This window comes from Triturus cristatus, chromosome 3_1 (genome assembly GCF_964204655.1).
Source record: "Triturus cristatus chromosome 3_1, aTriCri1.1, whole genome shotgun sequence".
NCBI classification, from domain to species: domain Eukaryota; kingdom Metazoa; phylum Chordata; class Amphibia; order Caudata; family Salamandridae; genus Triturus; species Triturus cristatus.
The window spans coordinates 925955752-925981970 of NC_140583.1; the positions used below are offsets into that span (position 1 = coordinate 925955752).

At 44.4% G+C, this 26219-nt stretch overlaps 1 protein-coding gene across 1 annotated transcript in view; it reads left to right on the forward strand.

Moving 5' to 3' along the window:
• Positions 1–17553: 17553 nt before the first annotated feature.
• CYTIP (cytohesin 1 interacting protein) overlaps positions 17554–26219 on the forward strand; it is a 143303-nt gene continuing 134637 nt past the window's right edge. Inside the window, exon 1 of the mRNA XM_085645515.1 lies at positions 17554–17775. Within this exon, the coding sequence (XP_085501641.1) occupies positions 17605–17775 (171 nt within the window). The 5' untranslated portion in view covers positions 17554–17604. The remainder of the gene's footprint in view (positions 17776–26219) is intronic.

Here is a 26219-nt window from a genome sequence, read left to right on the forward strand (position 1 = left end):
AGTCACATTTAAAGATGTAAATTCAAAGTTGTTTTATCTTTATGAACTTTAACGCAAATCTAATGTACTTACAGTTCATTCATTTTTGTTTATATCTACTGACGTATATTAAATGTGCACCATTGGGTTAATACTTTAAATTGTCCTGTCTAAGCCTGTTTTCCAATCTGCAAAAAATGATGTTTTTCATTTCTGCTTGCATGTCTTTTTCTTGCAGGTATAGTTCACATGGGTTGTTAGTTTGAGAATAGATACAACTCTGTATTAGCAATAGGGAGAGAACCTGAGAAGAAGACTGTGACAAGGAACATGGAGAGACTGAGTGTTAACTGAAAGTGTCCATTTATGAATGTTGCAAGGGCTCTTAGGTGATCAAGGACAATATTGTTCCCATGTCTGACTTTGGACAAATTGCACCTGTTGCAGCTTACAATGTGTGAATGGAAAGGACAATGGAACCCCTGATGATGCAAACAGATATGTGTTACCTGAGATATTCTGGTGGAAATAAGTAGTGCTCACCCTGTCTGATGCTATGCCTTTTATCTTTGGAGTTTGAGAGGTTCAGACCTCAATGCTTGTTCTCCTCGACTCTTGCAGAGTGTGACTTAGGCTAACACTTATTCCCTTGTCCCAAGAAGACTCTTAACTGAGCTACTAAGATGCTGACACCTTCCCTTCTTCCTGTACTTTACCACATTTTCCCAATTTTTCTGCATTTCCCTGATGTTTAAGATTCTTTAGGTACTAACACCATCCTCCTTATGTAAACATGTCTTTAATATAAATCTTTCCCTATATTTGGAGGCAAATGTCATTTTACATTTTAATTTTTTTTCTGCCTTGCTCGCACCCACAGTAGAACCTACAGCCATCCTGAATCAAGGTTGGTCCATGGCCCTGATCCTGTTGGATCTGAGCATGGCTTTGACACTGTCTCCCACACAGTGTTAGTCAAAAGGCTGGAAGGAGCAGTTATAACGGGAACAGCACTTCAATGACTTACCTCCTTCCTCCAAAACAGAACATTCCCAGTTTGTGAGGAAGCTACACAGTTGGAAATTCATTCCATAAAATGAAGGGGGCTTCAGGGCTCCTTCCTGAGCTACACTTTGTTCAAACTGTATGTTACCTAATTGATGAAGAGTATAAAGGTTCATGGCTTCTCCTCGATATCTTACGCTGACACTACTCAGACTATCATCTCACTTTCTTCGCAAGCCAACAAGACCTCAATCTTGCTCAAGGACTGCCTGAAACATGCTGTCCACTGAATGTCAGCAGGCAGTCTCAAACTAAATGGGAAAAAAACAAGGTGATGGCGGTGGGAAACAACCCCGCTAGGTTGATGTAAATGAACTGCCCAGACTACCAATCCATCCCAAAATCGGAGGTCAAGAGTTGGGCTTTTGGCTTGATGATAAGTTTTCTATGGAAACTCCAAGGCAAAAAAACTAGCTGCAACTTGTTTGGGTCTTTTAAGGACTTTGCGAAAGCTTCTGTGATGGTTACCTGAACCATCGCATAAAGTAGAGGTGCAAGGTTCAGTCATTTAATGACTTGGCTATGGTAACTCCCTATATTTGAGTCCCCAATGATCGTCCCTCAGCCCCACCCTCCTCAGCACCTACATGACCCCCCTGGCTAAAAAAACATCAGATCACAGAGACTCAACATCATCTCCTACGCTGATGACACCCAGCTCATCCTCTCACTGTCCAAAGATTCCTCCACCATAGGAGCTAACTTCGGCAGATGCATGAGCAACATCGCTGACTGGATGAAGGACAACTGTCTCAAACTCGACACGGACAAGAGGGAAGTCCTCATCTTTTGGAACAAAACCTCGCAAAGGGGCTGAGCCCACCTCCTGTCCCACTAGACCAGAGGTCTTCAAACTTTTGGATGCCGAGACCCCCCTGTCAACATTTTGAGGCGTAAGGACCCCCTCTTGACAAAAATGTCTAAACCTGTTGACTAAATTGCGTGGGATGAAAATGTAAATAAGGTTATGTGATGCCGCGTATTTTGTGATAGCATTGCTTCATTATTTTGATATTTTTTACACACAGTAACGCTGAGGAAAGATTTCACCCAATCAGTACCCATTTATAACCAACATACAGCAATTATCATCAGAAAGATTTCAAGTCAACCTTTGTGAAGGGCCTTCCACTCTGCAGCAATACGTGCTGCCACGTTAGAAGCTCACCTGGCCCTGACCGGAAGAAGCAGGGGTCCCTTAAAACCCTGGCGGTTTTGTGTAGAGTTAAGCCTTTTACCCATGCAGCTTTCCTCTCACCCCCTCCCTTCCATCCCTCTCTCCTCTCCTAACCCCGGATCCCTCTCTCACTTTGCAGGTCATTTTCTTTCACCCCTTTTTACAACTTCTGAACTCTCCCCATTCAACCTCTCACTTCACCTTTAATCACCTCTTGCCATTCTGTCCTTTCACTGCCCTTATCTCTAACAGTCTCTCACATTTATCTCATGGCCTCTCTGGCCCTGTCACCTCCCGTGCCCCTCAGCACTTCTCATTCACCTCGTCTCTTCATTCAAATTTTTGTCTATTTGTATCTTACACCTCTCCAGTCCCCCCATTCCTCTTTCACATCTCCCCTTTGTTCTAACAGAAGCCCTCACCTTTGGATCACACTCACTTCTTGCGTGTCCACACTTCTCTTCGGCAATTCACATTTCTCCTCATCCCTGACCTCTTCAATCAAATTCTCTCACTCCCTTGCTGTCCTCTCTCATTTTGGGTGCGGATGCAAGTTCAGAATGGGATGAATGAATGTATGATTACTGATGGGCTTGTTTGAGTGAGTTGCATATTGAGTAGTGAGGGGGACAGGTGAGTGAAGTGTCACATGAGTGCAGGATGAGTAGTGTACTCGTGTGACTGCAGGTTGAGGTATAGTGTGAGCAGGACAAGTGCATTTTGAGAGCAGAGTGATCACTGTGAGTGCAGGGTGAGCGGGTGAATGGTGCAAGTGCATGGTGATCAGTGTGAGTGCATTGTGATCACTGTGAGTGCAAGGTGAGCGGGTGAATGGTGCAAGTGCATGGTGATCAGTGTGAGTGCATTGTGATCACTGTGAGTGCAAGGTGAGCAGGTGAATGGTGCAAGTGCATGGTGATCAGTGTGAGTGCATTGTGATCGCTGTGAGTGCAAGGTGAGCGTGACAATGAAGGGCGAGAATGAGGAATGAGTTGTCTGAATGCAGGGTGCATTCCCAGACCCATGAAGTAACTCAGCATGTTATTGACGGGGGCGTAGACTTTAATATCTAAGTTAAACTATTGCGGCATTAATCGGGGATCGAGGGTGAAGGAAATAAATAATGTGCTGATCCTGCAACAAACTTCCAGTCCTATGGTTAGGGTTGCCAGCAGATTATTTTGATGGCCCAGTCGGTACAAAAAAAAGCAGTCACCTAAAGCGGTATCTTCAGCGCTTATCTGTGCATACTTCCCAGGGCCGGCTTTAGTGCTGGTGGTGCCCTGTGCGACAATGTTTGTTGGTGCCCCCCACAATGACCACCCCCACCACGGATTCTCTCACTAGCACCCTTTAACAGTGACCAAGTCTCCATAACCCCACACTCTCAGATGCATTGAATTAGTTATATAGTGCCACTCATACCAGTGTAGGGTGTCCGAGCACTTTGCATCACACACACATTACACAGAGACAATCAATCATAAGTGTGTAAATCAGTGTGTAGGAAATGTTACGTAAGCCAAAGGACTAAAAGTGTAGGAGTCACATGTCATCCATACTGGTAGGCAGTATAGTTCAAGAGTGCTTGGTGTGGAGAAGCACAAACTCAGAGTCGAAAAAGAAACAGCATAGTTGGGAGTTTCCTTTAATAATAAGAATTGATTTCTAGCCAAATTAACCCTTTTTGCAACATTAATCAATGGTCTAATAATGTATACTTTGCAGTGTGTATGCTGTTCTAGGATGAAAGTTAATCGCTCACTATTCTCTATTAGGACTTTAAGTTATAAATTGCAAGTAACAAAAGGATGTCTCTTTTGAAAGCAGTAACCTGCTGATCTCTTCACATCATACGCACTCTGTAATCTACTTGGTACACGTTCTTTGCAGCAGGCATATTAACCCTCTGCACTAACTTCACCCAAGTCAAAACCTCAACTATACAACATTCTGATCTCTCTCCAGGAAGATAATTAATCACACCAGTTATCTTGACATTTATGTGAGGCCTGGCAATTGCCAGGGAAAGAAATGCTGCAGCAGGTGCTTCAAAGGCACAATAAACTTTCACACACGGCGCCCCCAGGAAGCCAACTTTGTATTCTTTTCCATGAAATGCATTCTCACACTACGGCAGTGAATGTAAAATCCAAATGTAAGGAAACGGCACAGTGGGGACCCAGGGGGTACTGGAACCAGCAAAAAAACCTAAGCCTCTGTAAGCAGTTTACAAGGGCACGTTAAATGGTCTTTAAAGACCTGTGAAAAAACACGGGGGTGCCGGAGATAGGAATCCAGACACTGCCCAGCTGAGCCCCCAGCAGCTCAAGTTTCACTGCAGCAGCCCGGGCTGAGACACAGGACGGGGGAAGGGGGGGGGGGGCTGGGCAGAAGTGTGACTGGGAAGGCGCGACCCCCTTTGCATCACTCCACGGCCCCCCTGGGGGTCGCGCCCCACAGTTTGAATACCCCTGCACTAGACCATGCCAGCAACCTTGGCATCATCCTAGACAGCAAGCTATCTATGAAGAAACAAGTCAACGCAGTCTTATATGCCTTCTTCCACACCCTTTGCATGCTCTGCAAAATTTTCTGATGGCTCCCAGTCAACACCAAAAGGACCTTCACACAGGCCCTCATCACCAGCAGAGTGGATTACGGAAACACACTCTACTTAGGAATCACTGCATGCCTCCTGAAGAGACTCCAGACAATACAAAAATCAGCAGCAAGACTCATCCTTGACCTCCCCAGAAAGACACCCCACCTCAAGAAACTACACTGGCTCCCGATCCAGAAGAGATGCCAGTTCATGATTGTGAGACATTGGCCTGGTATATGCTGTCCACTAATTAAAGTGGGCACCTTGCACCAGTCCAAACAATCCTTATGGTTATTTAAGAGGTCAAAGGTAACCTTAGAAAACTATTCAAGTGGTAGCTGTGGAGAGCAGCCTTCAGGCTTAGTCTTGAAGGATTGTTAGGCAGCTTGTTTTACCAGAATGCAACCTTATAGTACTGGTTAAATGAAAGGAGAACCACACAGTAGTTATAAAAAATGGATTTATTAATATAACACTCTCAAGTACAACACAGTATCTTCTACACGAAGATACTCACAAAGCACACAACACTGTAGCACAGAAACAATAGTAAATAGCACTAATACACAGTGAACTCCAGGGGGAGACCAGACCATATACTAAAGTAGTGGCATAAGAACCATGGCTGGAGTCAAGACAGTGTCTAGAGGAGGTAGAATTGCTGGGACCCCAAGGAACCATCCATGGTGAGTAAGTAGGGACCCCACAGAGGACGGGTGCAGTGTGGTAACATGACCATGCGCTCTGTACAATTCTATGAGGAAGTTGCGGTTGAAGTTTTAAAGTTTAAGGACCCTTCCCAGTGGACTTCAAAGGAACCCTGTGGAATTTAGGAGGTTAGAGAGCCACCCCACCTGTAGATACCATAGTACCAGAGTTACCTATCCCAGGGGAGCCGGGTGCATAGGTCTGAAGTGGCGTCGGAAACCGCCGTCAAACCCAATGGAGGACTTAGAAGAAGAGCCACTGCTGGAAGGAAGATAAGTGTCCGTTGGAATCCAAAGGTGGATTCTCGTTAAAGAGTACCTGAAAGCAGAGGGGACAGGAGTGACCAGGGGCTCGTTAGACGAATGCCCACAGATGTTGGGTGCTTCAGGTGCTTTGAATGGAGCGACGGGGACCAGGAGACATCAAGGATAACCAGGAGTGGGATACAAGCTGTCCCACAAAGGATGTCAAGGGCTGAGGGGTCGGTGTACGGCGGGAGCACCAACAAGCCTTGGCAACGGCAACCCACGGAGAATGTCAAGGAAGGTTACAGTTCGGACCAGTAAGATCCAGGAGACTCACCAAAGCAAGGGGAGTCAGGGAAGGCCTGGAGCAACCTGGGTAGCCCAAGAAAAGCAAAGTTGACCCTCAAGTGGACTATCAGGCCAGAAGCACAGAAGTCACAAGAGGGCCTCAAGCACTTTCACCAAACAGCAGCCCACGGAGCACTCGGTGTGAAGAGGCCATAGTTCTTGGTAAGAAATAGTGCCAGATGTTGGGGCTACACCGAGCCCAATGCATTTGCTCGGGAAATACCAACAAGCATATGCATCTGCAAATGAATGCAGTGTACGGGGGTGCAGCTATTGCTGCCCCCACAAGGGATTCTGGCCTCAAACATGGTAAGAGGGAAGCTTGGACCTCGTGGGACATAGGGACCCACTTCCTGTGTTGCTTGAGCCTTTGGAGTCCATAGGAGCTCAGAAGCAGCAGACCAGTAAGTCATGATGTGGTGCCTGCGGTTGCAGGGGTGTGACTTCTTCATTCCAAGGGAGATATCTTTGGTTGTCCTTGATGCTCCACAGGTCCTGTATGGAGCCTCTATGATGTTTGGGCACAGACGGTGCTTCAGACTGAGAGGGAGATGAAGTCAGGCCCAAACGAAGTCCGGCGAAGTCCGGCGAAGCCCAGGGTGTCCAGACGGTCACAGTTCAGTGGTTTCTGGTTCAGAATCTCGTCCACATCGAATCTAGGGTCCTACTGCCAGGTAAGCCCTTTTGTACCCATGGAAGAGAGTTCGGCAGATTCGGGGGACCAGAGCAGGAGCCATCGGCTCCCAGGATTGGATTGAACTGGACTATGCACAGGGACACTAAATGTGCCCCATATGCAGACTTTTGGTCACTGGCAAGTGCACCCACCCAACCCTAATACACTAAATCCTGTCTGGGAGTGGGCACACCACCCTGTGACAGGATGCCTATTGTTCCACCTTCCTCTGCTCGAGCTTGACTCAGCAGCAGGAGGGCAGAAATGTGTCTCTGGTCGTCAGCAACCATTTTGTACTGTGAATTACTACAGCCTTCCGTCTCGTTCAATTACTATAGTAATTGAACGAGACGGAAGGCTGTTAGATCACTCGACCGGCGGAAACTAGCAGTGAGTGCGCTCGTATCACGGAGTTAGCACGTCACTTGGAAGATACTATTTGATGCTCGTATTTACGTTTTATTGAACTTTGGAGACAAGAGAAGCGCATATACTACAATTGGATGGTGTGATCTCACACTGGATGATTTTATATGGGAATTCGTGTTTACGAACCACATGATTGGATACTCTATCAACTACCTCGTTGAACCTATTGCCTTGAAAAAGTCTTTTGTAAGACGAAACACGTGTCGGCTGGTCCGTGTACTTGGAATTCACTATCATGTGTCAATAAAGAAAGGATGAAAAAAACAACTATTACTCCAAGGGTTCTGGATTTAACTTGTGACAGCTCAATGATTTGAAGAAATTGATTCTATCTCTCTTGACATTGTGACAGGCATATATGATCTAATTAAGAACTGACAAACTTGTATCAGTTGGGTACTTTACCCATATATTGTGTGGGTGTGCAATATTAGTCTTCTAAAAATTGTAGTAATTCACGTTTGTATGTCTTGTACATATGGATGGTGTCCTTAGGTAGTGGACACTATTTGAAGCTTTAAGCACCCTACAGCCTTTTACTTATTTCTACATATTGTTGACGCCTAAAATTTACTTGCTAAGTTATCTTGCATTTTGGTGTGCCGTTTTTCCCTGTTTTCAGGGACACTACTACCTATTTTTCTCATTGCAACCATTTTGTACTGCCTTGGACTAGAAGGCTGGTACCGGGAACACCAGGAACCCTACAAAGCTTGATTCTGAGGGGTGGAATCATACCTCCCACAACAGTTACCAGTGTGGGGGTATGATTCCACAATGTTTTACACCAAACATGATATGGTTACAATCAGCCATTTTAGAGTTGGTCATTACGCGGTCGCATAATGCCACTCTATATGTCTAAAATGGCTGCTTCACTAACAACCCGGGAGAATGGACTCTGTTGGCTGCAGGGGTGGCCTGCTCATGCAGTGGCACCCTCTTACTTAGAACCAAGCACCCTGCCTCCAGGATTGTTAAGGCCTGCTATAGGAGTGACTTATAGGTTTTAAGTGTAGTGACCCTTAGATGTAGTAAAACTATATTTTAAGTAAGTGGTGCATGCACCAACTTACGCAGGCTGCAATGACAGACCTGAAGTTCCATTTTCCATGGCCTCTCATGGGTGGCATAATACATGCTTCAGCCCATGGGAGACCTCTGGGGTACTTATGCCGTGGGTACATGGGTACCATATACTAGGGACTGACAAGGGTAACCCAGTATCCAATCTGGAGGGTACCTAAGTACATAACATAGCAGATTAGGGAGAAAGCAGATAGACTTGGGTCCTGATTAGGAGGATCCCAGTCAAACTAGTCAACCAGCTTAGCACCAGGCAAAAAGTGGGGGTACACATGCAGAAAGATCCTACCTTCCCATAATGATGCTAACCCATGCCTATAAGGCTGTGTATAACGAAGGGCTAGCATACATCAACAAACACCTGACCTTCCACCAACCAACCTGACACCTTCGATCAGCTTTCCTCTCCCTCACATGGATGCCCCAAACCAACAACAGGGAACGTTCCTTATTGCACCTGGCGGCCAAGCCATGGAACAACCTTCCCTGCACCATAGACCCACACCATCACTCCAGCAATTCAGAAAAGAACTCAAGAACTGGATGCTTGAATGAACAACCCACCACGCAGGAGCCAACATCTCCAGCGCCTTGAGACTCTCATGGGTGAGTCGCCACGCTCTATAAATGTTTGATTGATTTATTGATTTGGAAAGTCCCAAAGCTGTCATAAAAAGACTACAGGTAATCCAGAATGTCGCAGCTTGTATATTGTTGAAAATCACCAGACATCAATCCGCAACTGCAGCCCTGGAAAGCCAGCATTGGCTACCAGTGCTCAAAAGTATTACATTCAAGGCACTTTGTCTGGCTCATCCAGCAATGTATAAAAAGGTTCCGATGATAATTCAGAGACTACTTTCACCTTACAACACTACAAGAATGTTTCGCTCCACCAGCCAGCAATGTTTGCAATACACAGGATAAAGAGAACCAGGAGTGGAGGAAGCTCTTTCGCATTTCTGGTTCCCTCGCTCTGGAACATGCTCCCACAGCATATAAGTGATCCAGCAGAAGTTTTAATTTTATCACTTACTTTTCCTACATACTCATTTATCCCTCTAACTGTACTGGGCCCTCTACAGTTAGATGGATCACAGCATTACCCACACCACAGAGGTGAATAGTCCTCTGATGGGTCTTTCTCCTCCGATGTGAGGGGTGGGAATTAGGTTGTCCGAAGCACACTGTTAGCCACCCAATGAGGACAACTAATTGGTGACTAACTCACAAGTTTGAGATCAGATTCAAATACACCTCTCTCATGACTTTGCTGTAGAAATAAAGTATTGCAATGGGAAAAACCCAACGTTCTAAAAATATGCATGCTTGGAGCTCTGCTACCACAACACAGCATAAAAAAAGAAGCAGAACTTGATACTCTGAAAAGATTTGTTGATTCTCCCTATAACGTAGTTATATTTAGATGGAAAATGGCACAGTTCAATAAATGAACATCAGGACACAATAATAGTCTCTGACAATTTGATACTTGTTTTAATGATACAAAATCAATACAGATAAGCAATCTCTTAAGCATTTCAGTCAGGAATATTACAGCAAGTAGTACAAGACCACACATTTACTCAGAGATGCGAATCCTAAAGAGACTATTTTTAAAATAGTCATCAGATACAAGGTGACAGATTCCAACCACCATTTAAGGCAGAAAATGGTTCATTACTCTAACAGCATCCAAAGCTTCTAAAGCAAAAAGGAATAAAATTAAAGTCCACTAGGTGCAAGTCCATAACATAAGCAACAAGCATTTGCAATGCAATAGGTCTCGCATTACTGAAAGTTTGAGATATTCGCGTAGCAAATAACAATGCAATGTCAATAGGTCAAACTTTCAGTAATGCGAGACCTATTGCATTGCAAATGGTGTTGGCACAAAATTCTATTAATCTTTTACCAGTAATATGCTCACACTTTCCCTCTAAAAACTAGAGGCACCATCTCTATGGAAGTGGCTTGAGACAAAGCAGCCCCTCTGTGAGCTCTAAATTCTCCTATCAATTTACATTCAAACCCAAGACACAAAGGACCATATGTAGGTAGCCTAATACCGGTCGGTAACGGCCGATTTTCGGTAAAAATCCCGTTACCGACCGGTATTCAGGCTTTTGGTATGTAGGGGGGACATTTCAGGATTCGGTAATTTACCGAATCGGTAAAATTACCGAATCGGTAATTTTACCGATTCGGTAAATACCAAATCCTGAAATGAGATGTAGGGGGAGTGTGTGGGTGTTGTGTGGATTCGTTATTTACCACCAACTAAAAGTTGGTGGTAAATGACGAATGTCTTAGAAAAAGCTTTTTTTGGCCCTTAGAAGTGTGCAATGTGGCAGACATAGCCCTTAGGGCATGTATGTGTGCCACATGTGCACACATGCAGGAATCAGGGGTGCAACAGGGTGTCACTGTGACACCCTGCCACCCTTGATTGTGCTCCCCCATTACCGAATCGGTATTTACCGATTCGGTAATGGTAACTGGCTTCCCATTGATTCCTATGGGCCTCCTGGCCCATAGGAATCAATGGGAAGCCAGTTACCATTACCGAATCGGTAAATACCGATTCTTAATTACCGACCAATTCCGAATCGGCAATTTTTACCGACTGATTACCTACATAGCATTTACCACTTCATAAATACCGAATCGGTAAAATTTGGTATTTATGAAGTGGTAAATGTTAGGCTACCTACATAAGGCCCAAAATGCTTTAACACCATTAATTCATCTACCATGACTCTTCAATTCAATATGGTGGGTTTTTGTGCCCTATTTCACTCTGAAAGCGATGATTAAAGAAAGATTAACTCACACAACACAGAATTGCATGCAGTTGAGAGATTGAGAGAAGCTCACTCTGAAGGTCCGTGGGCTCCTGTGGTAGCGTAAATAAAATAAATAATATGCTGGTCAGTAAAGCATAGAAAAAGACCTTAATGTTCCCCCTCTTCAACATAAGGACATAGATGGTGTGTCACTCCAGGCACATGGAAAGTGTGGATTGAGGGAAATGTTGTATTCGTGCACAGAGGGTGGGGGAGAGCTGTATGCAAATCAGGAGGGTGAGTGCCCTCATGTTGAAGCTTCGGGGTCTCCTGTGGTGGCCTAATTAAATGAACTACATCAGAATGGGAGTGGGGCGCAGCGGTGTTTGTAAAGGAAAATTTAAAGAAAACTCATACCTGTAAGCAGAAAGCCACTAGCCGCTCTGCCGTGCCAAGAGAGATGACACTGTGCCCATGTTCGGCAAGTGTTTATATCAGTGGTCTTCAAACTTTTTGATGCCGGGACCCCCCCATCAAAATATTTTAGGCATAAGGACCCCCTCTTGCCAAAAATTTCTAGAACCTAGTATTCCTTATCATTGACAACCATAAATGTTCTCCAGAGAAACAGTCAATCTGTGGTTGCACCTCATTAGTACCAGTTTAACACCCAAATATAGCAATAAGCAACAAAAAGGTAACCGGTACAGTTTTACAAAGGGCCTGCTACAGAGCGGTAACACCTGTTGCTGCTTTTTAGTAACTTTTGAATCTTTTGAGTAAATATTTTTTTTGTTAAAATTAGCAGATAAAGCGACAGATGATGGATTATGTGGCAAATGCGGCAAATCTATAATTATGCTAAAATCGCTGTGGCCCTACACCATTTCATTGTAAATGAGGCCCAAAGATTTTAATAATATTCAGACCCTATGTAATGCAATTTTTAGGTCTCGCCTGGCGAAAGCAGCGCATGCGCTGCTCTCGCCATGAAGAGGACCTTTTGGAATCAATTCACCCCATGGACTTACATGCACGCGTCTGCATGGACAAAGATGGCTACTCTCGCCATCTGTCCAAAGCAAATAGCATACGCGTGTCCGTACGGACTGTGGACAGTACGACGCCATCTTGCGAAGCTTTCGTTGTCATAGCAACTAAAATCCTGCTTTACGTATGCAGCTTGCCGCGTATGGGTGTACAAAAGGTGCACGCGCTCGCGCATGTCGGCATGCTTTCAATTTCCCTCCCTCCCCCCTTCCATTGTGTGCGTGCTTTGCCGCGTATGTGTGGACAAAATGTTTCTGTTTGTTTTTGTTGTCTCATGTTTTCCTAGAATTCTATGCCTGAAAAGGGCTCTCAGAGTGAAAGCACTGAGAGACCTAACCGTGGTAGCAAAAGCTGTGTATGCTCGTAATGTACAGCATGTCACTCTGGACTCCTTGGCATAAACGGTAGTTCTGAACTGGGACTACCCTCACAAAGTCCATTATGCAGGAAATGGTATGTTTAAACTAGGTATTTGATTTTTTGGTGAGAGATCTGGGTCCCCTTCGTCTTGCACCATGGTGTGAACTCCATTTCATACTTGAAAGGCTGTGAGCCATTCGGGTACTTCCAACTGCGAGATCCGCCATGTTTCAAACCGTTCTGTGGTATCTTTGCCCCCCGCCCGGAACGTCCTCGCCTCCCTGCCATCATCGGAGAGTTACAGCCATTCTCTTGTTCTCCTCAGCGCCCCCACCCTCTCAGCGAGCTGCTCCCATATTCCCTTTCCTGCAGTTTGACATTTGATTCATTTGCCCTTTCCATTGGCGTCCAGACATTTTTAAAAATGTAGCTCCTGTGCTGTGTCTTGAGGAGCCTTTGAACCCTAAAGCCTACATCCCAGAACTGGCACATCGCCTCACACTGGCAAAACAACAGTACCTTTGTATATTTACAGGTCTTCTACAGCCCCCCCCCACCCCCACTTTTCAGTATGACTCCCCCAGGTAATCTCTCCTTCTCTTTAGCCTCCCATGTTGGTTACATTTGATCACCAACCCCCAAAAAGTGTTTACAACATCCCTTTTTAGCCCATGAACTGCGTTCCTTGCACTGAGTCACATCTGCATTGCATTGCTATGCCTTCGCCTTGTTATGCTTAAAGGGGTGTTTGGCGGTGGGGGCCGTGGATGGATGGCTGTCCCCATCCCTTCTCCAATACACACTCATTGGAAAACGCACATCTCCTCGTGAGAATCAAACTGGATTGCCCTTGCCATTTGTGATGCCGCGCCTTCAGTTCGGGCGGAAATAGGTAATTTTAAACGGCGTATTTGTGTGTATGTGTATCTATATATACACACATTTTGGGCACTTGGTGCTGTAAGTAAGAACATCCCCTGTTTGTTCAATTTGTAGAAATGCTTTACATAGTCAGTTTTGACACCCTCCCCATTTTACTCTTTTATTAACATTTGTGCCTCTTCCCCACCATAAAACCGCTGACAATCTTTTCCGAGCATAACCAGGGGTTCTGCTTCCTAGGGTGCTCCTATCCTGATCTCCAAGCTAGGTCATATGCCGGAGTTTTACAATGTGTGTTTTCTTTCTTTTCTGTTAATTTGCTCATTACTTCACCCCATCATTGGTGCTCTTCCGAGGACATGGGTGAAGAGCCTCCCTGTGCCCGTCTAGTTTTCTGACTTTAGATGCAGTTCTCATGACCCCAACCCCCACAGAGATATACACAGAATCCTAGGTGGAATGACATATTTTTAACCCAAAAGACACACAATTGATGGACGGAATGCAGAACAAATCAAAACATTCACCCCCAGTCAAGAGATCTGGGTTAAATCCATCATTCTTTTGCTCACCATGCCACCCCAGTTTAGACCTGGCCATATGCAAATCAGTCTTGACCCTGTACCTCATGGGAACAGTCCAGCCCGAACTGCCAAGCCAGGTCCTCCCTGGACCGGAAACAAGCATCCTAGGACCGGTTTCAGGGTTTCACCCCTCTTCAGCCAGGATAGCTTGATTCCAGTGGCATACAGAGCACGGGACTCACGTCTGAGCATACCCGTCCCACTCGGGGTGACAAATGCAAAAAGAACTATTGATGGACAGAATGCAGAATGTTCTGCCAATATGCAACATTCCGTCCATCATCTTGTGTGTTTTGATATTTTTAACCCAGGCAGTGTTCAGCCCTTGTTTGATATGGTGCATACCATCCACCCCGAGATAGTGGATAGCAGTAACGTCATTTCTTATCTAAAATGACCCCCCACCCCTTCTTTTTAAAAATGCTATTGTTTCAGAAGTCCCCCCACAGGATAAGCCCCTCACGAGTTGCATTACTTTCCCCTTTTAACAACAAACCATAAAATGATTTCAAATGGTAAAGGCAGGGAGGGCAAATGCTGTACCTAACGCAGGCAATGGGCCGTTTTTGCCCCTTTATAAAGAATGCTGTCTGAGTTGTTTCTATTTTATATGCCCGAAGATGCCCTCACCCCACTGCTGCCCTCCCCAGGATACTCACACCAGGGTTGTGACAAAATCTTTTTTTTTTGCTGTTAAAGAAACGATACTTAAATAAGCCCACCCCCTTCTCTATTTAAATTCTAAGCACTTCTAAGCACTCTGCACCCCAATATTGTCCCGTTCTATAATGTCTCTTCCGATCGCATTTCAAGTGCTATTTGTTTTAAATACCTTTTCGCACATTCACTACATAGAGCCCTCCCGGCCTCTTGAACGCATTGCACTACCACTCAAAAACGTCAAGTGATTTGATCAATTGAATGCAACTGCACTCTCCGAGAACTCAAAGCCAGGCAGACATCTGAGCACACCTTTCTGACAGTGTGCTGCTGGCCTGAAAGAAATGCAAATGTTCACAACAAGTTAATCTGCAAATCCTTTACATTTGCAGATTAACTCGTTGTGCACATTTGCATTTCTTTCACAGGCCAAGTAACACACTAGTAGAAAGGTGTCTTTAGCTGACGACCATTCCCCAGCACAGGCGATTCCCGGAATTAACCGTCTGGGAAGTTTACTTTTATCAAATGAAGTGCGCGACCCCCTTCCCATGCCTCCACGGCCCCCCTGGGGGTCGCGCCCCACAGATTGAAGACCACTGGTTTATATGGAGGCTGCAGAGGTTACGAGAAGCATGCAATGCCAAATAGTACCTGCATTAAAGCATCAAAACGGATGGCTACTTATTGAGGGGGTAATTAATGTGTAGCTAAGCAGTGCTCCTCACCAAGAAAACGGAAGTCAGGCAACGGGTCGAGAACCAATTGGGAGACCGCACAAAAAGAGTGATGCAGGATTCAACCAATGGTAAGCAGCAGGCAGGATTAGAGTCCTTTTGGTGATTACAGTAGGTCTTTCATGCGCGCTGCCCATGCTCAACCTAAAGGGGAAATAAGACAAAAGGCAGCAGTGGCAGCAAAAGGCTGTCCAAATTAGGAGATCAAGGATGGTTTGTATAATCATAGGAAAAGCATTCAGTCCTCTCGCATAGAAAAGAAAAAGTATGGCATCTAGTGCATCTTCCAAAGACAGGAAAAATAATGGCGAGCCCCTCCTTTGGGTTTCTTCTTTCATAGTCTTTATGACGCTTTAGTGATGTAGTATCACTCCACTAGTCAGTCCATTAGAAAAACTGACTTTCTGGGCCTCACAGGTTTGTCAACGGTAAGATGTTTACCTTGTATCAATCAATGCCATTGGGTTATAGTTCACATTCCCACTAGACTATTTCACAGTGAACTTCTAAAAGAATGTCCTTTAAAAGTAAGATGATACATGCACAGAACAAATTAGGCAACATTTGCAGAACGGTCAAGGGACCATTGTACTTGTCTAAGGGGAAAAATGCAGCTTTAGGAAAGAACACGTTTAACAGGCCTTAAAATGCATATGTCAGCTTTAAATGAATTACACCTAATTAGAAGCCAATACCAATGCATTAAATCATCATTTCGAAATAAGAGAAAAATGATAATTCTTCTCCAACGTATTACACAACAATGATTAACGTTAACTATGGCCTACTGCCACAAATGTAAACATCCATAATGTAAATTATTCTTAAACATCATTTTAATTAAGTTGTTTCTTGTTCTCTATAATCATTATGGTCCTTTCTATCGCATTTGGAAATTTCAGCTTCCTAACTCATTTTATAGCATAATTTCACTACAATCTATTCAAGATGCATTTCAAGGTAAGGCAATAGAAATGCTAAGCCACATCATTAGAATCATTTGTTCCATCAGTAAAATAATTATAAAACATAATTTTCATAAGTAATCTTGTTATGGAAATCTATTAATAAGCATTATAATCAGCAAATAATTTCTCTTTTTACTAACACTTTCAAACATGTTTTTAAGGTGCTGCTTTACTTCAGTTGTCTCAACTGCTGTATCACTTCATTTAACACAAGCAATGTGCACTTTCAGGTTTCTATCTCTAAAGTAGGTAAATGTGTCAGGTAATTGTTTTGAAATATTCAGTGTCATCACTACGAAAACGGAGTCAGAACCTAAATTCAGGAAATTGTTAAAAAACCCTCTTGTTCAGTTAAGTTGATCACCTTGATTAGCACCTGATGCTGGTTTTAGCCCTGGGAGGCCCTTCTCAGTACAGCGGCATAACGAAATTCGAGGGGCCCCCACTGTAAAGTACATGGAGGGGCTTACTTGTGGGCTCACTCAGGCCAGTATACTGTGCTGAGGGGGCCCCCCGACCCCCCACTACAGGCCTTTGTTACGCCACTGTTTCGGTAGCCATGCACTTTGCAGTCTAGAAAGCCTCTTAAAATGAATAGAATCTGCTCTTTGTCCCTTTCCTACCACCCTTGCCACCATGTCGAATTCCCAGAGGACTGTGTTAAGCTATCGGGAGTGGTGCCGCGACGTTTGGTGGCTGGAATTGAACAAAGTGTAACTTAAAAGAACAATGGCATCTATTTATTAGTATTTATTGTTAGCTACTTCAAAGAAATACAAACACGTTAAATAACACCTAAGCTACTGTGTTTCTGGCCCTACGGACTGAGACTGAGCTGAGGTCAGAACGCAAGGTGGCTTTGATAGATGCCTGTCTTCACAGTTCCCGGGCCTCACTGGCCAGCCGGACAATATAAGTCACTTAAGTTCCAGAGCAGTTATTTCCAAGCGCAGTCGATTTCGCTGCCATATATGTTTGCATCCGTGCTGTACAATATCGAGGCAGGTTCTACTGCTGAAAAACCACATACACATTTCTTTATCTGTCAGTTTGATAGATGGCGTATCTACAGTTTTAAATAAGGTTTTAGATCTACTCATGCTCTGCAGGAAGCAATTATTGTGCTTGCACAGGAAAACCACAGAAGTCACGTGGACTCCTTTGAGGTCGAAGTGTCTGATTGCTTGTGAGTGAGGAGACAAGTTTGCCTTATTTGCAAGGTTACTTAGCCGGGGTCTTCTGAAGAGCCATCATCCAAAATGTCTACCAGGAGGCTCATTAGGAGGACGAGCAGTGACCAAGGTGCGGGCTGCTTGGACGCCGCGACTTCTAGACCATTACGTCAGCCGACGTGTGACAGTGACGTCGATAACAGAAAGATGCCTACAGGGGAACGCGCAGGAGGAAGTTTGCCTCGAAGTCGCAAAAAGGTGAGCGTCGGTTGCTTAAAAAGATAAGCGAATTCCCAAACCGATGCATTTCTTTTTATAAAGAGTAAATTTTAATTTAAACAAAATAGGTATTATAATCACCAATCTAAGAACAGAAATTAAATGCTTGTTGAGAAAGAAGAAACGCATCAGCATTGTCCTGGAATGACATTTGGAGGGAGTTCTCATAATGCCATTTGGAGGCAACACTTATATTGCCACGTCCTAAGCAGATATTCGATTTGTGGATTTGAAATATTTAGCCCATGAATACTCTAACGCCTTTTTAAGCCGACGTAAGAGTTGTTTTTCAGTGTTACTCTTGCTTTAGGTTGATGGCTGGCAGAGAGGTATATAGGAAGTGGTGATTCATAACCTACAAGGTGCGTGTTAGAAGAGCTGTACACACTGAGAGCCCTCTTCCGTGGCTGTCTGAGTGACTGGCCCGTGAATATTCACATTGGGAATTGAATTCTATATGGAGTATTAAAACAGATTTTGCTTGAATGGGCATTTATATATATTCTTTTTTCAATCTTTTTTCAAATGTAATGCACGTTATGTGGCATTATTTTAGACTATTGTTTTGCAGTATGTGTAGTGGGTTCTGTGTTAGTTCGTTGCATGTAAGTGCATCTAGAGTCACAACATATGCCATACTGTGTGACTGTGGCACTATATGTGGCATGACATTACACTGCATAATCTACACAGCAGGTAAGACTCTTAGGAGCATATTGACAAGGAGTTAACACCACCTGGGGCCGTATTATGGAATGATTTGTGCCGGTCGCGTACAAATGTGCACTGTGTCATCTGCGCTGTGCCGCTTTGAATGTTTATTTATGCGCCATATTATGTTGCTGCGGCGCAAAACCTATCTATAATAGGAAACTGTTCGTGCGCCCGAAAGCACTGGAAAGTTGCAGCCAAAAAATGCAAATACGCCAGCGCTAATACAATATGCGCACAGACGCAAATGCACATAAACACAGAACCCAAAATCTGCGCCAACATTGCAGTGCATTACAAACCGATCCTCCATAATGCCAACGGGCGCATACTCTGGCGCACTGCGACAACTAGCGCCAGAGCAGTCATGTGTAATACGGCCCCAGAACGTCACTTTTTCTGACATTCTGTTGGTGTTAAGTCCTTCGCCTTATTTACAAGGCATCATTAAGCCACTTAAGGTAGCTTAATGCTGCCTTGTAAATAACGCCCCTATTCACGCAGCACTTAGCATGAAAGAAGTGTGCAGTGGGTGTTGCAGGGGGCGTTCCGCCACAACACCCATTACTTTTTGACGCTGCTCCATATATACAGGTTATGGAGCAGCGCTTAAAAATATTGCCAGGGAATGCCTGGTCTTAAGCAGGTGATACAAGGAGAAATGTTTAATTTCTCATTGTATTTTGCTCTTTCTATGTAAACAGCAAATTGCCTGTAAAGATTACTTATATGTAGGAAAGTATTCCTTCCTGCACATAAACAATCACCCCTGCAGCACAGACACCGTTGCAAAATGGAGCTAAGCAGCTTCTTTAGCACCAGTGCTAAAGGAAACGCAGAGGTGCGCCTCATTCTTGTAAATACGGCACATCCCTGCGTTTTGATACTGACGGAGCAGGGCGTTACCAATTTTGGCTCAACACCCCGCTCTGCCAGCTTCTGGTAAATATGCCCCTTATTGTTTTTTTCCCTTTACCACCTCTGTAATATATTTATATAATTAACTGGCGATTATAGCACAAATGTAGTTCTGGTTAGGTCGATTTTCCACAGGAAAGGCATTCTTTGTTTTCCTAATGCATTTAGACCTGTTCGACGAATCTGTACAAAACTTTAAAAAAAAATGTACATGCACTTTAGGCCCTTCATGGTAATTTATGGTCAGATCCATCAAGTGGGGCCAAGAAAAAGGTGGGGTGGGCACAAATGTAATTTCTCATTTTATTTCCTATAGGATTATTTTCTCATTGATACAGAAAAAAATGTCTGAACAAATTTGGAACGAAGATAGAACTTTACTTAAGGATTTTGTTTTTGTTGGTTTGGTGTTAATTTGTTCAGTATTTTTTGAAGAATTAGAATTTAAATGGGTTCACGCAAGGGCATGAAGAGGTTAGCTTTAGAGCTATCTAAATCGGTAATTAGCGATTGTCTATGGATTTGTGAGCACAGGAAGGGTACATGGCTCCATTTAAAAAACAGAAAAGCACTCATCGGGACTGTGGAGCTTTAACCCTCTTTGTTCCATTGTAGAATTACTAATCCACCTCCAGATTCACAGATCTGCCAGATCCTGGTTCGGTGGTTTTCACAGAGACATTTCTGTTGCAGCTGCCATTAACTACTAAGGCACATTGAGCACAATGGGGCCCATCACGATGTTGGTCGGACGATATCGGACTGACATCATAACAGAAATGGGACAGCCCGACAAGGAGTTGGCGTTCCCACTTCCATTATTATTATGCCACCACCTTCACAGCGGTCAGAAAGGGTATATTTTTTATTATAGCTTATGTTGCGGGCTGCAGCACAAGCCACAATAGAAAAAAAACACTTTTAAAACATCCATGCACCATGGTGGATGGTGCCTGCCACATGGTGCATGGATGTTTAGGGGGGCACCACAGGGGACCACAGACCTGATAGTGGAGGCCGCTAGGGGACGGGGGCCCTGCTAGGGGCTCTCAAAGTCATTTTCCAACAGCCTTTCCATGTCGGAAAGGCCGACATGGAAAAGCTTTGGGAAACGGACATCACAATCCCTACAGCGGTGCCTGAGCAGGCACCGCCACCATTTGGAGATTTTCTGTCCGACCGGCGCCCCGATGAGATCTCTGATCTTATCGGAGGTGTTTGTTTTTCTCCCAGGCCATAGCGATCTGACCGACTGCATCATAATGCAGAGGTCGAACGACTACGTCCGATTGTCAGGCGGATCACCACCGACAGCCTTTCAGTGGCGAGCAGCCTGACATCGAAGTGGGCCCCTATGGTGGAAATAGGAAAAAGGGCATCACGGGGCAGGGTGGACCTACCCTGATGCTCAGTCCCATGATGCATTTAAATAAAAATCAAAAAACATATTTTTAGCTGTGTCTGGTCAGTTCTCTGGGGCCTGTGTATCTAAAGAATAACTAGGCAATTTGAATGACTATCCTTTTCATTGCCTTTAAAACCACAAAGCAATATAATACACACTCTCTTAATTGCCAATTACTTTCTTTTGACTTTCAGAAGGCAGTGAAGTAAAAGAGTCAAGGCTTACTCTTGGAAGGTGATGTATTGTAGATGTTTTAGTGCAGCTACCACTTGTATTACTCACTATCAATATAATGTTTAGGCAGTGCTCCTAATAAATGAGATAACACTGCATTTATTTATTTTAAATAAAAAAGTTTACCCTTCATTATAGCTTAATGTGCATGTTTATAGAATAGATACCACTCTGCTTGTTTGTTGTATAATTTTATAATCAGATTTCAATTTCATAGGTAGGGGGAAGGGCAAACAGCTCAGTTAGCTGACTGCAGACACTGACCACACTATACAAGCTGTGTGCTTCATTGTTGATCTCTTTGTTTATCATGGTGAATGCAAATGAGAAGTTGCAGCTGCAGCTTACAGCTCAAAGAGTCACAGGCTTTCACAGGTATGATCCCCTTGATTGGCAGGCGTCACTGGGCACACAGTGGATAACTTGAGGTACTTTTTCACCTCAAGCAGATGAGATTGGGGTGTGGGCAGGATGTGAGCTTGTGTGAAGCATTTCTAACAGAGCTCACAGACTGTTGGATTTGGCATCTCTACAGGGTCACCCTCAAGCATTTTGTCTCCACCCCTTCAATTTTTGCTTAATTCCTTTATGTTAGCTTCAGGACTATGTGCACCTTACCAATGCTAATCAGTGCTAAAGTGCTTGTGATATCTCCTTTAAACTTGGTTACATTGGCTTACACCTATTTGAATATTTAATGTACTTAGAAGTTCTTTGTAGAGTGTTATACGATATACCCAGGGCACTTAAATGAATACTACTAGTGGGCCTGCAGCACATATTGTGCTACCCACTTAGGTAGCCCCTTAAACATGTCCCAGGTCTGCCTTTGCAGCCTGAATACAGTCTTGAACTGCCAATTGGACTTGCCATTATAACACCCTTCCATGCCTTAACCCCTTCGACGCGCTTGACGGAACGGTTCCGTCATGCACGTCGGTTGGGCTGTGCTTATGACGGAACCGTTCCGTCATAGCCCCGCCCGCGCACGGAATCTTCAGCGTGGCGCGGAAATCCGCGCCGCGCTGAAGGGGTTAAACGTCCCTTTTATTGCATATAAGTCACCCCTAAGTTAGGCCCTAGGTAACCCACAGAGCAGGGTGCATTGTAAATAAAAGGCTATACATGTACTTTGAAGACATGACCCGGTAGTGAAAAACACCTACATTTGTTTTTTCACTACTGTGAGGCCTACCTCTTCCTCAAGATAAAATTGGGTTGCCTTATTACATTTAATAGAGCTACCTTTTGATTGGGAGTAGGTACACATTTCGTGGCTGGTGTATAAAACTTTTAAATACAAATCCTCTTTAATGGTAAACTTCGGATTTTAAGCTAAAATTATGAAAATGGCAATTTTATAAAGCTGGCATTTTCCTGCCCTAAACTATTTGGTGCCTGCAGCCTTCTTAGGTCATATGACTGGGTGTAGATGGCAGTTGGACTTTGTTTATTCCTCCCAGACAGCCACAAAATAGAGGGAATAGGTGTGCCTGGATGGGCTATCAACTGGCAGTATGGGGGGTGGAGCTGAGCACAGTCCTGCTTGCAAGAATAAGACTTACTCTGCCTTCACACAAAGACATTGTCACCACTGCATTGTTCGAGCAGCCACTTGGAGCCAGGTTAGGGGTAGCAGGAAACTGCAAGCACTGCAAAGGGTATTCTCTAGAAACTTCTCCTACTTCAAAGGAGGCATCATGTGTACAAATCTGACCATCAGACCCACTCTTCAGTTCAATTTCTGGACCTGCGGAAGGACTCTCAGAGGACTGTCTGCTGCTATGGCCTGCTGTGAACTCCACAAAACAGCTTTGCAGCTCCTGGGAGGACTGCTTTGCTGCCTGGAGCCTGCCTTGAAGCCTCAGAGGCCTGCCCTGCTGCATGAACCTTGTCTCTACACTTGCACCTAGAACTAGCAGAGTGCATGCAGGGGCTAGTTGGTGGACTTCCTGATCAGAGCCTCAGGACCAGAAAAGGCTCTGGCCACCTCAACCCATTCTGAGTGAGTGCCCACCTCCAAGGGACCAACCAGCTCATCTATCTGCCCAAGGTGCACCGCTGGTTGGCCTGACTTTGCGGCAGCTCTCGCTACAATCCTCTCTGAAGCAACAAATCCTGTTCAGCAGTCCTTCGGCAAAAAGTTATCTGGCCTACTGACACTCTTGGTGGCTACAGCCTCCAGCTTTGTCCCGCTAGAGATTTTTGACTTCCACAAAAAAGAAACGTAGTCCAATTATAGAAATCTTCACCGCAACTTCGTCCAGCGGCTCCCAGACAATGATACTCCAAGTCTGAAGGTGAGCGCCACACCTGCCCAATCCACGTTTTGTATCCAACTTGGGACTCATTGCAGTTGGCCATATTTTCGACTTTCACCCGGTCTTGTGCGCCTAGATGTCAGTGGTTGCCCCTTTGATGTTTAAGGTGCTATTTTTTACCTTAAACTGTAAAAATTCAAAACTCCAGGTCTACTGATAGGATGTTTGTTGACGTGGTTCAAAATAATGTTAACAATTCTTAACCCCTTCGGTGCCACGCCCTTTCCCCCTCCTGTGCCGGGCGTTTCCTTAGTGGGCGGGTTTCATGACGAGATAGTCTCGTCATGGGCACAGCGCGACCGTGCTCCATGACGAGACTATCTCGTCATGGGCACAGAAGAGGTTAAATTGGTGTTGGATTCTTGCGTTGTGTTTTCACTAAATTACTGTTTGTGTGTCACATAAATACTTTACACACCGCCCCTAAGTTTAGCCTGACTGCTTTTGTGCCAAGCTACCAGAGGGTTAAGCATAGTTTACTTTAGTGACTGTTGTGGTTTACCCTGACGGATTGTGGCTGTTCCTTGAACAGGGTCTTGAACAGAGTCTCCTCCCCACCCTCCTTCAACCAACAACCCCATTTTTCACAAAGATCTTCGAGGGAGATTTGAGTAAAGGCATGCTATAATATGCATGGGGACAGAAAGGTACTGGAAACTATGTTACTCTAACAGTCTGCTCAACAGTGTCATCCCTCTCTTCACAAACACCATGCTTCACTTAGCTATTGCAGTATCACTTTGGCAGGGCAGAGTCTCCATGCCTCTAGTCTCAGCAGTCTCTAACAAGCATAGTTCCTCGTGGCAACACACTGTAGTGCTGGATTCAGCCTCTGAGCTGAAATATGATAAGCTCTTTACAAGCCAGGCATTCTAATCCCTTCAATCTTCAGGCTGCAGCATCAGCAAAGGAATTTTCTCTGCAGCAGAGTATATTCCCTACTCCTTCAGGGGCGACAGTTAAAGTATCCTGCCTCTGGATTTTCCCTTTGCTTGAAAAGGACAAAAGGGTCTGATTGCATTCAGAAATAATAGCAGCTTGTTCCAATCCACACAATACTCAGATTTAGAGTTTTCAACAAACTTTTGAAGGAACTAATGAGCATGTTCTTGTAAGTGTTTTAAACGTCCTCGGCAACCAGCTTCCAAATGGGCACAATCATTCTGGTTTCCTTTCGCCTTATTTATTGGAACCAGACATCCCCTGGCCAATTAGGCAGCTAGAGGCTCTTGCTTCTTCAGCAGCTCTGGACACACATCATAGGTGTATGGCTTTTGCCATGCTATTGGCAATGGGTCTTTATTTTAGTGTCTCACCTCTCAGACCAACGGGCTTTTATCACATGCTTCCAGTAGGGATTTCTGCTTTATTCAAGGTTATGTGAATGAAAACGAAACACATGCATTTTGACTTTACAATGGTTTGTGCAGGAAGAGTAAAGAGGAGAGTAACACCGAGGGACGTTTTGGAATGGAAGACAGAAGCGCTGGCTACCACTAAACTCATTAATAATCCTACATCCTCAGGGGATTACGTACACACAATGGAAGCCAAAACTGGGGGTACTCAACATCCCATGTACACAAACATTACTCACACGAGCTCCTCTTATACTGAGAGGAAACTGGTGATGCAGTCACGACAGGCTACACAGATTTACAAAGGAGGAGCTAGTTAGCAGTCTCCCAACTGGGGTGCAGGTAAAAATGGACTGTACCCTATAACCATAACCACTGATCAGCTGCCACCAACTATTTGTCACGTCATGAGTAGCTGCGTACAAAGTGTTTTTATGCAACTTTAGTCTCACAAAGTTCAGGATTATTTGCCTACCTATAGTTCACAGAGGATCCCACTTTTCCCACTCTAACGCAGTTGTGCATTTTTCTCCAGCAAGTGTTAGATGGTGCAGGAAACTTGTCTGATTTTTTTTATTCCAAGTGCTTAACGTTTTCATATAGGTACTGTCAAAGTGTGCCACACTGGTAACCTGGAACCATTTTGTCTGCTGCTGCATACTATGGTTAGCTTTTTCTTGCAAGTTTTTTTAAACTGTCACACTTTAATTTGTAAGCAAAGTATGCGTGTACGCTTCTTGTTTAGCATTTCGTTGTGAGCGAAAACAGTACAAATTACATTGGAATGACTTCTGAAAGTCCCAGTTTCACAGAAAAGCCCAATTTGCGTGTAACTTCACAACGGATGCATAGTTTAATATATTTGTACCAATATTTGTGAGAAAAAAGCTTTACAGCTTCTCACACCCCTAGTCATGGTCTGGTCAGGGGAATGGTAGTTACCCAAGACACCGTGAGGCACCTCATTTAAATATATTACTTAGAAATAAAAAGCAGGAGGGGACTGTCTGTGTCCGGAACTTTCCTGGAAATATTTCACCACAGCAACACTGGGGCAGGGCATAGTATGACAGCAGGGTAGAGGAACTTGCAATATATCAAAGATATTTTACACTGATCCCAATAAAAACATTCCACTCTCCACCTTTGTGTTTTCCTCAATGTAATGCCTAGTTGAAAGGAACATACCCATAGTACAGGAAGCTGTAGCTCCCTTGTTTAGTCAAACTACTCTGATATCAGTCAGGGGTTGCTTGTGTTCTCTTTCACAGGGTCCCTGGTCTTTCAGTTTAGACTGAACAGTTCCTACTACAGCAGGACCAATGTTGATTTGGCTGGTCTTTGATGTCGCACAGTGCGCAAGAAATGAATCTCTGGAATGCACTCTGAGCAATTGCCCATGGTCGAGTATTTCACCCATCACCTTTGCATATTACTACGTGTGATGCCCTAAGTGTGATGGGCGTGTGCAGATGT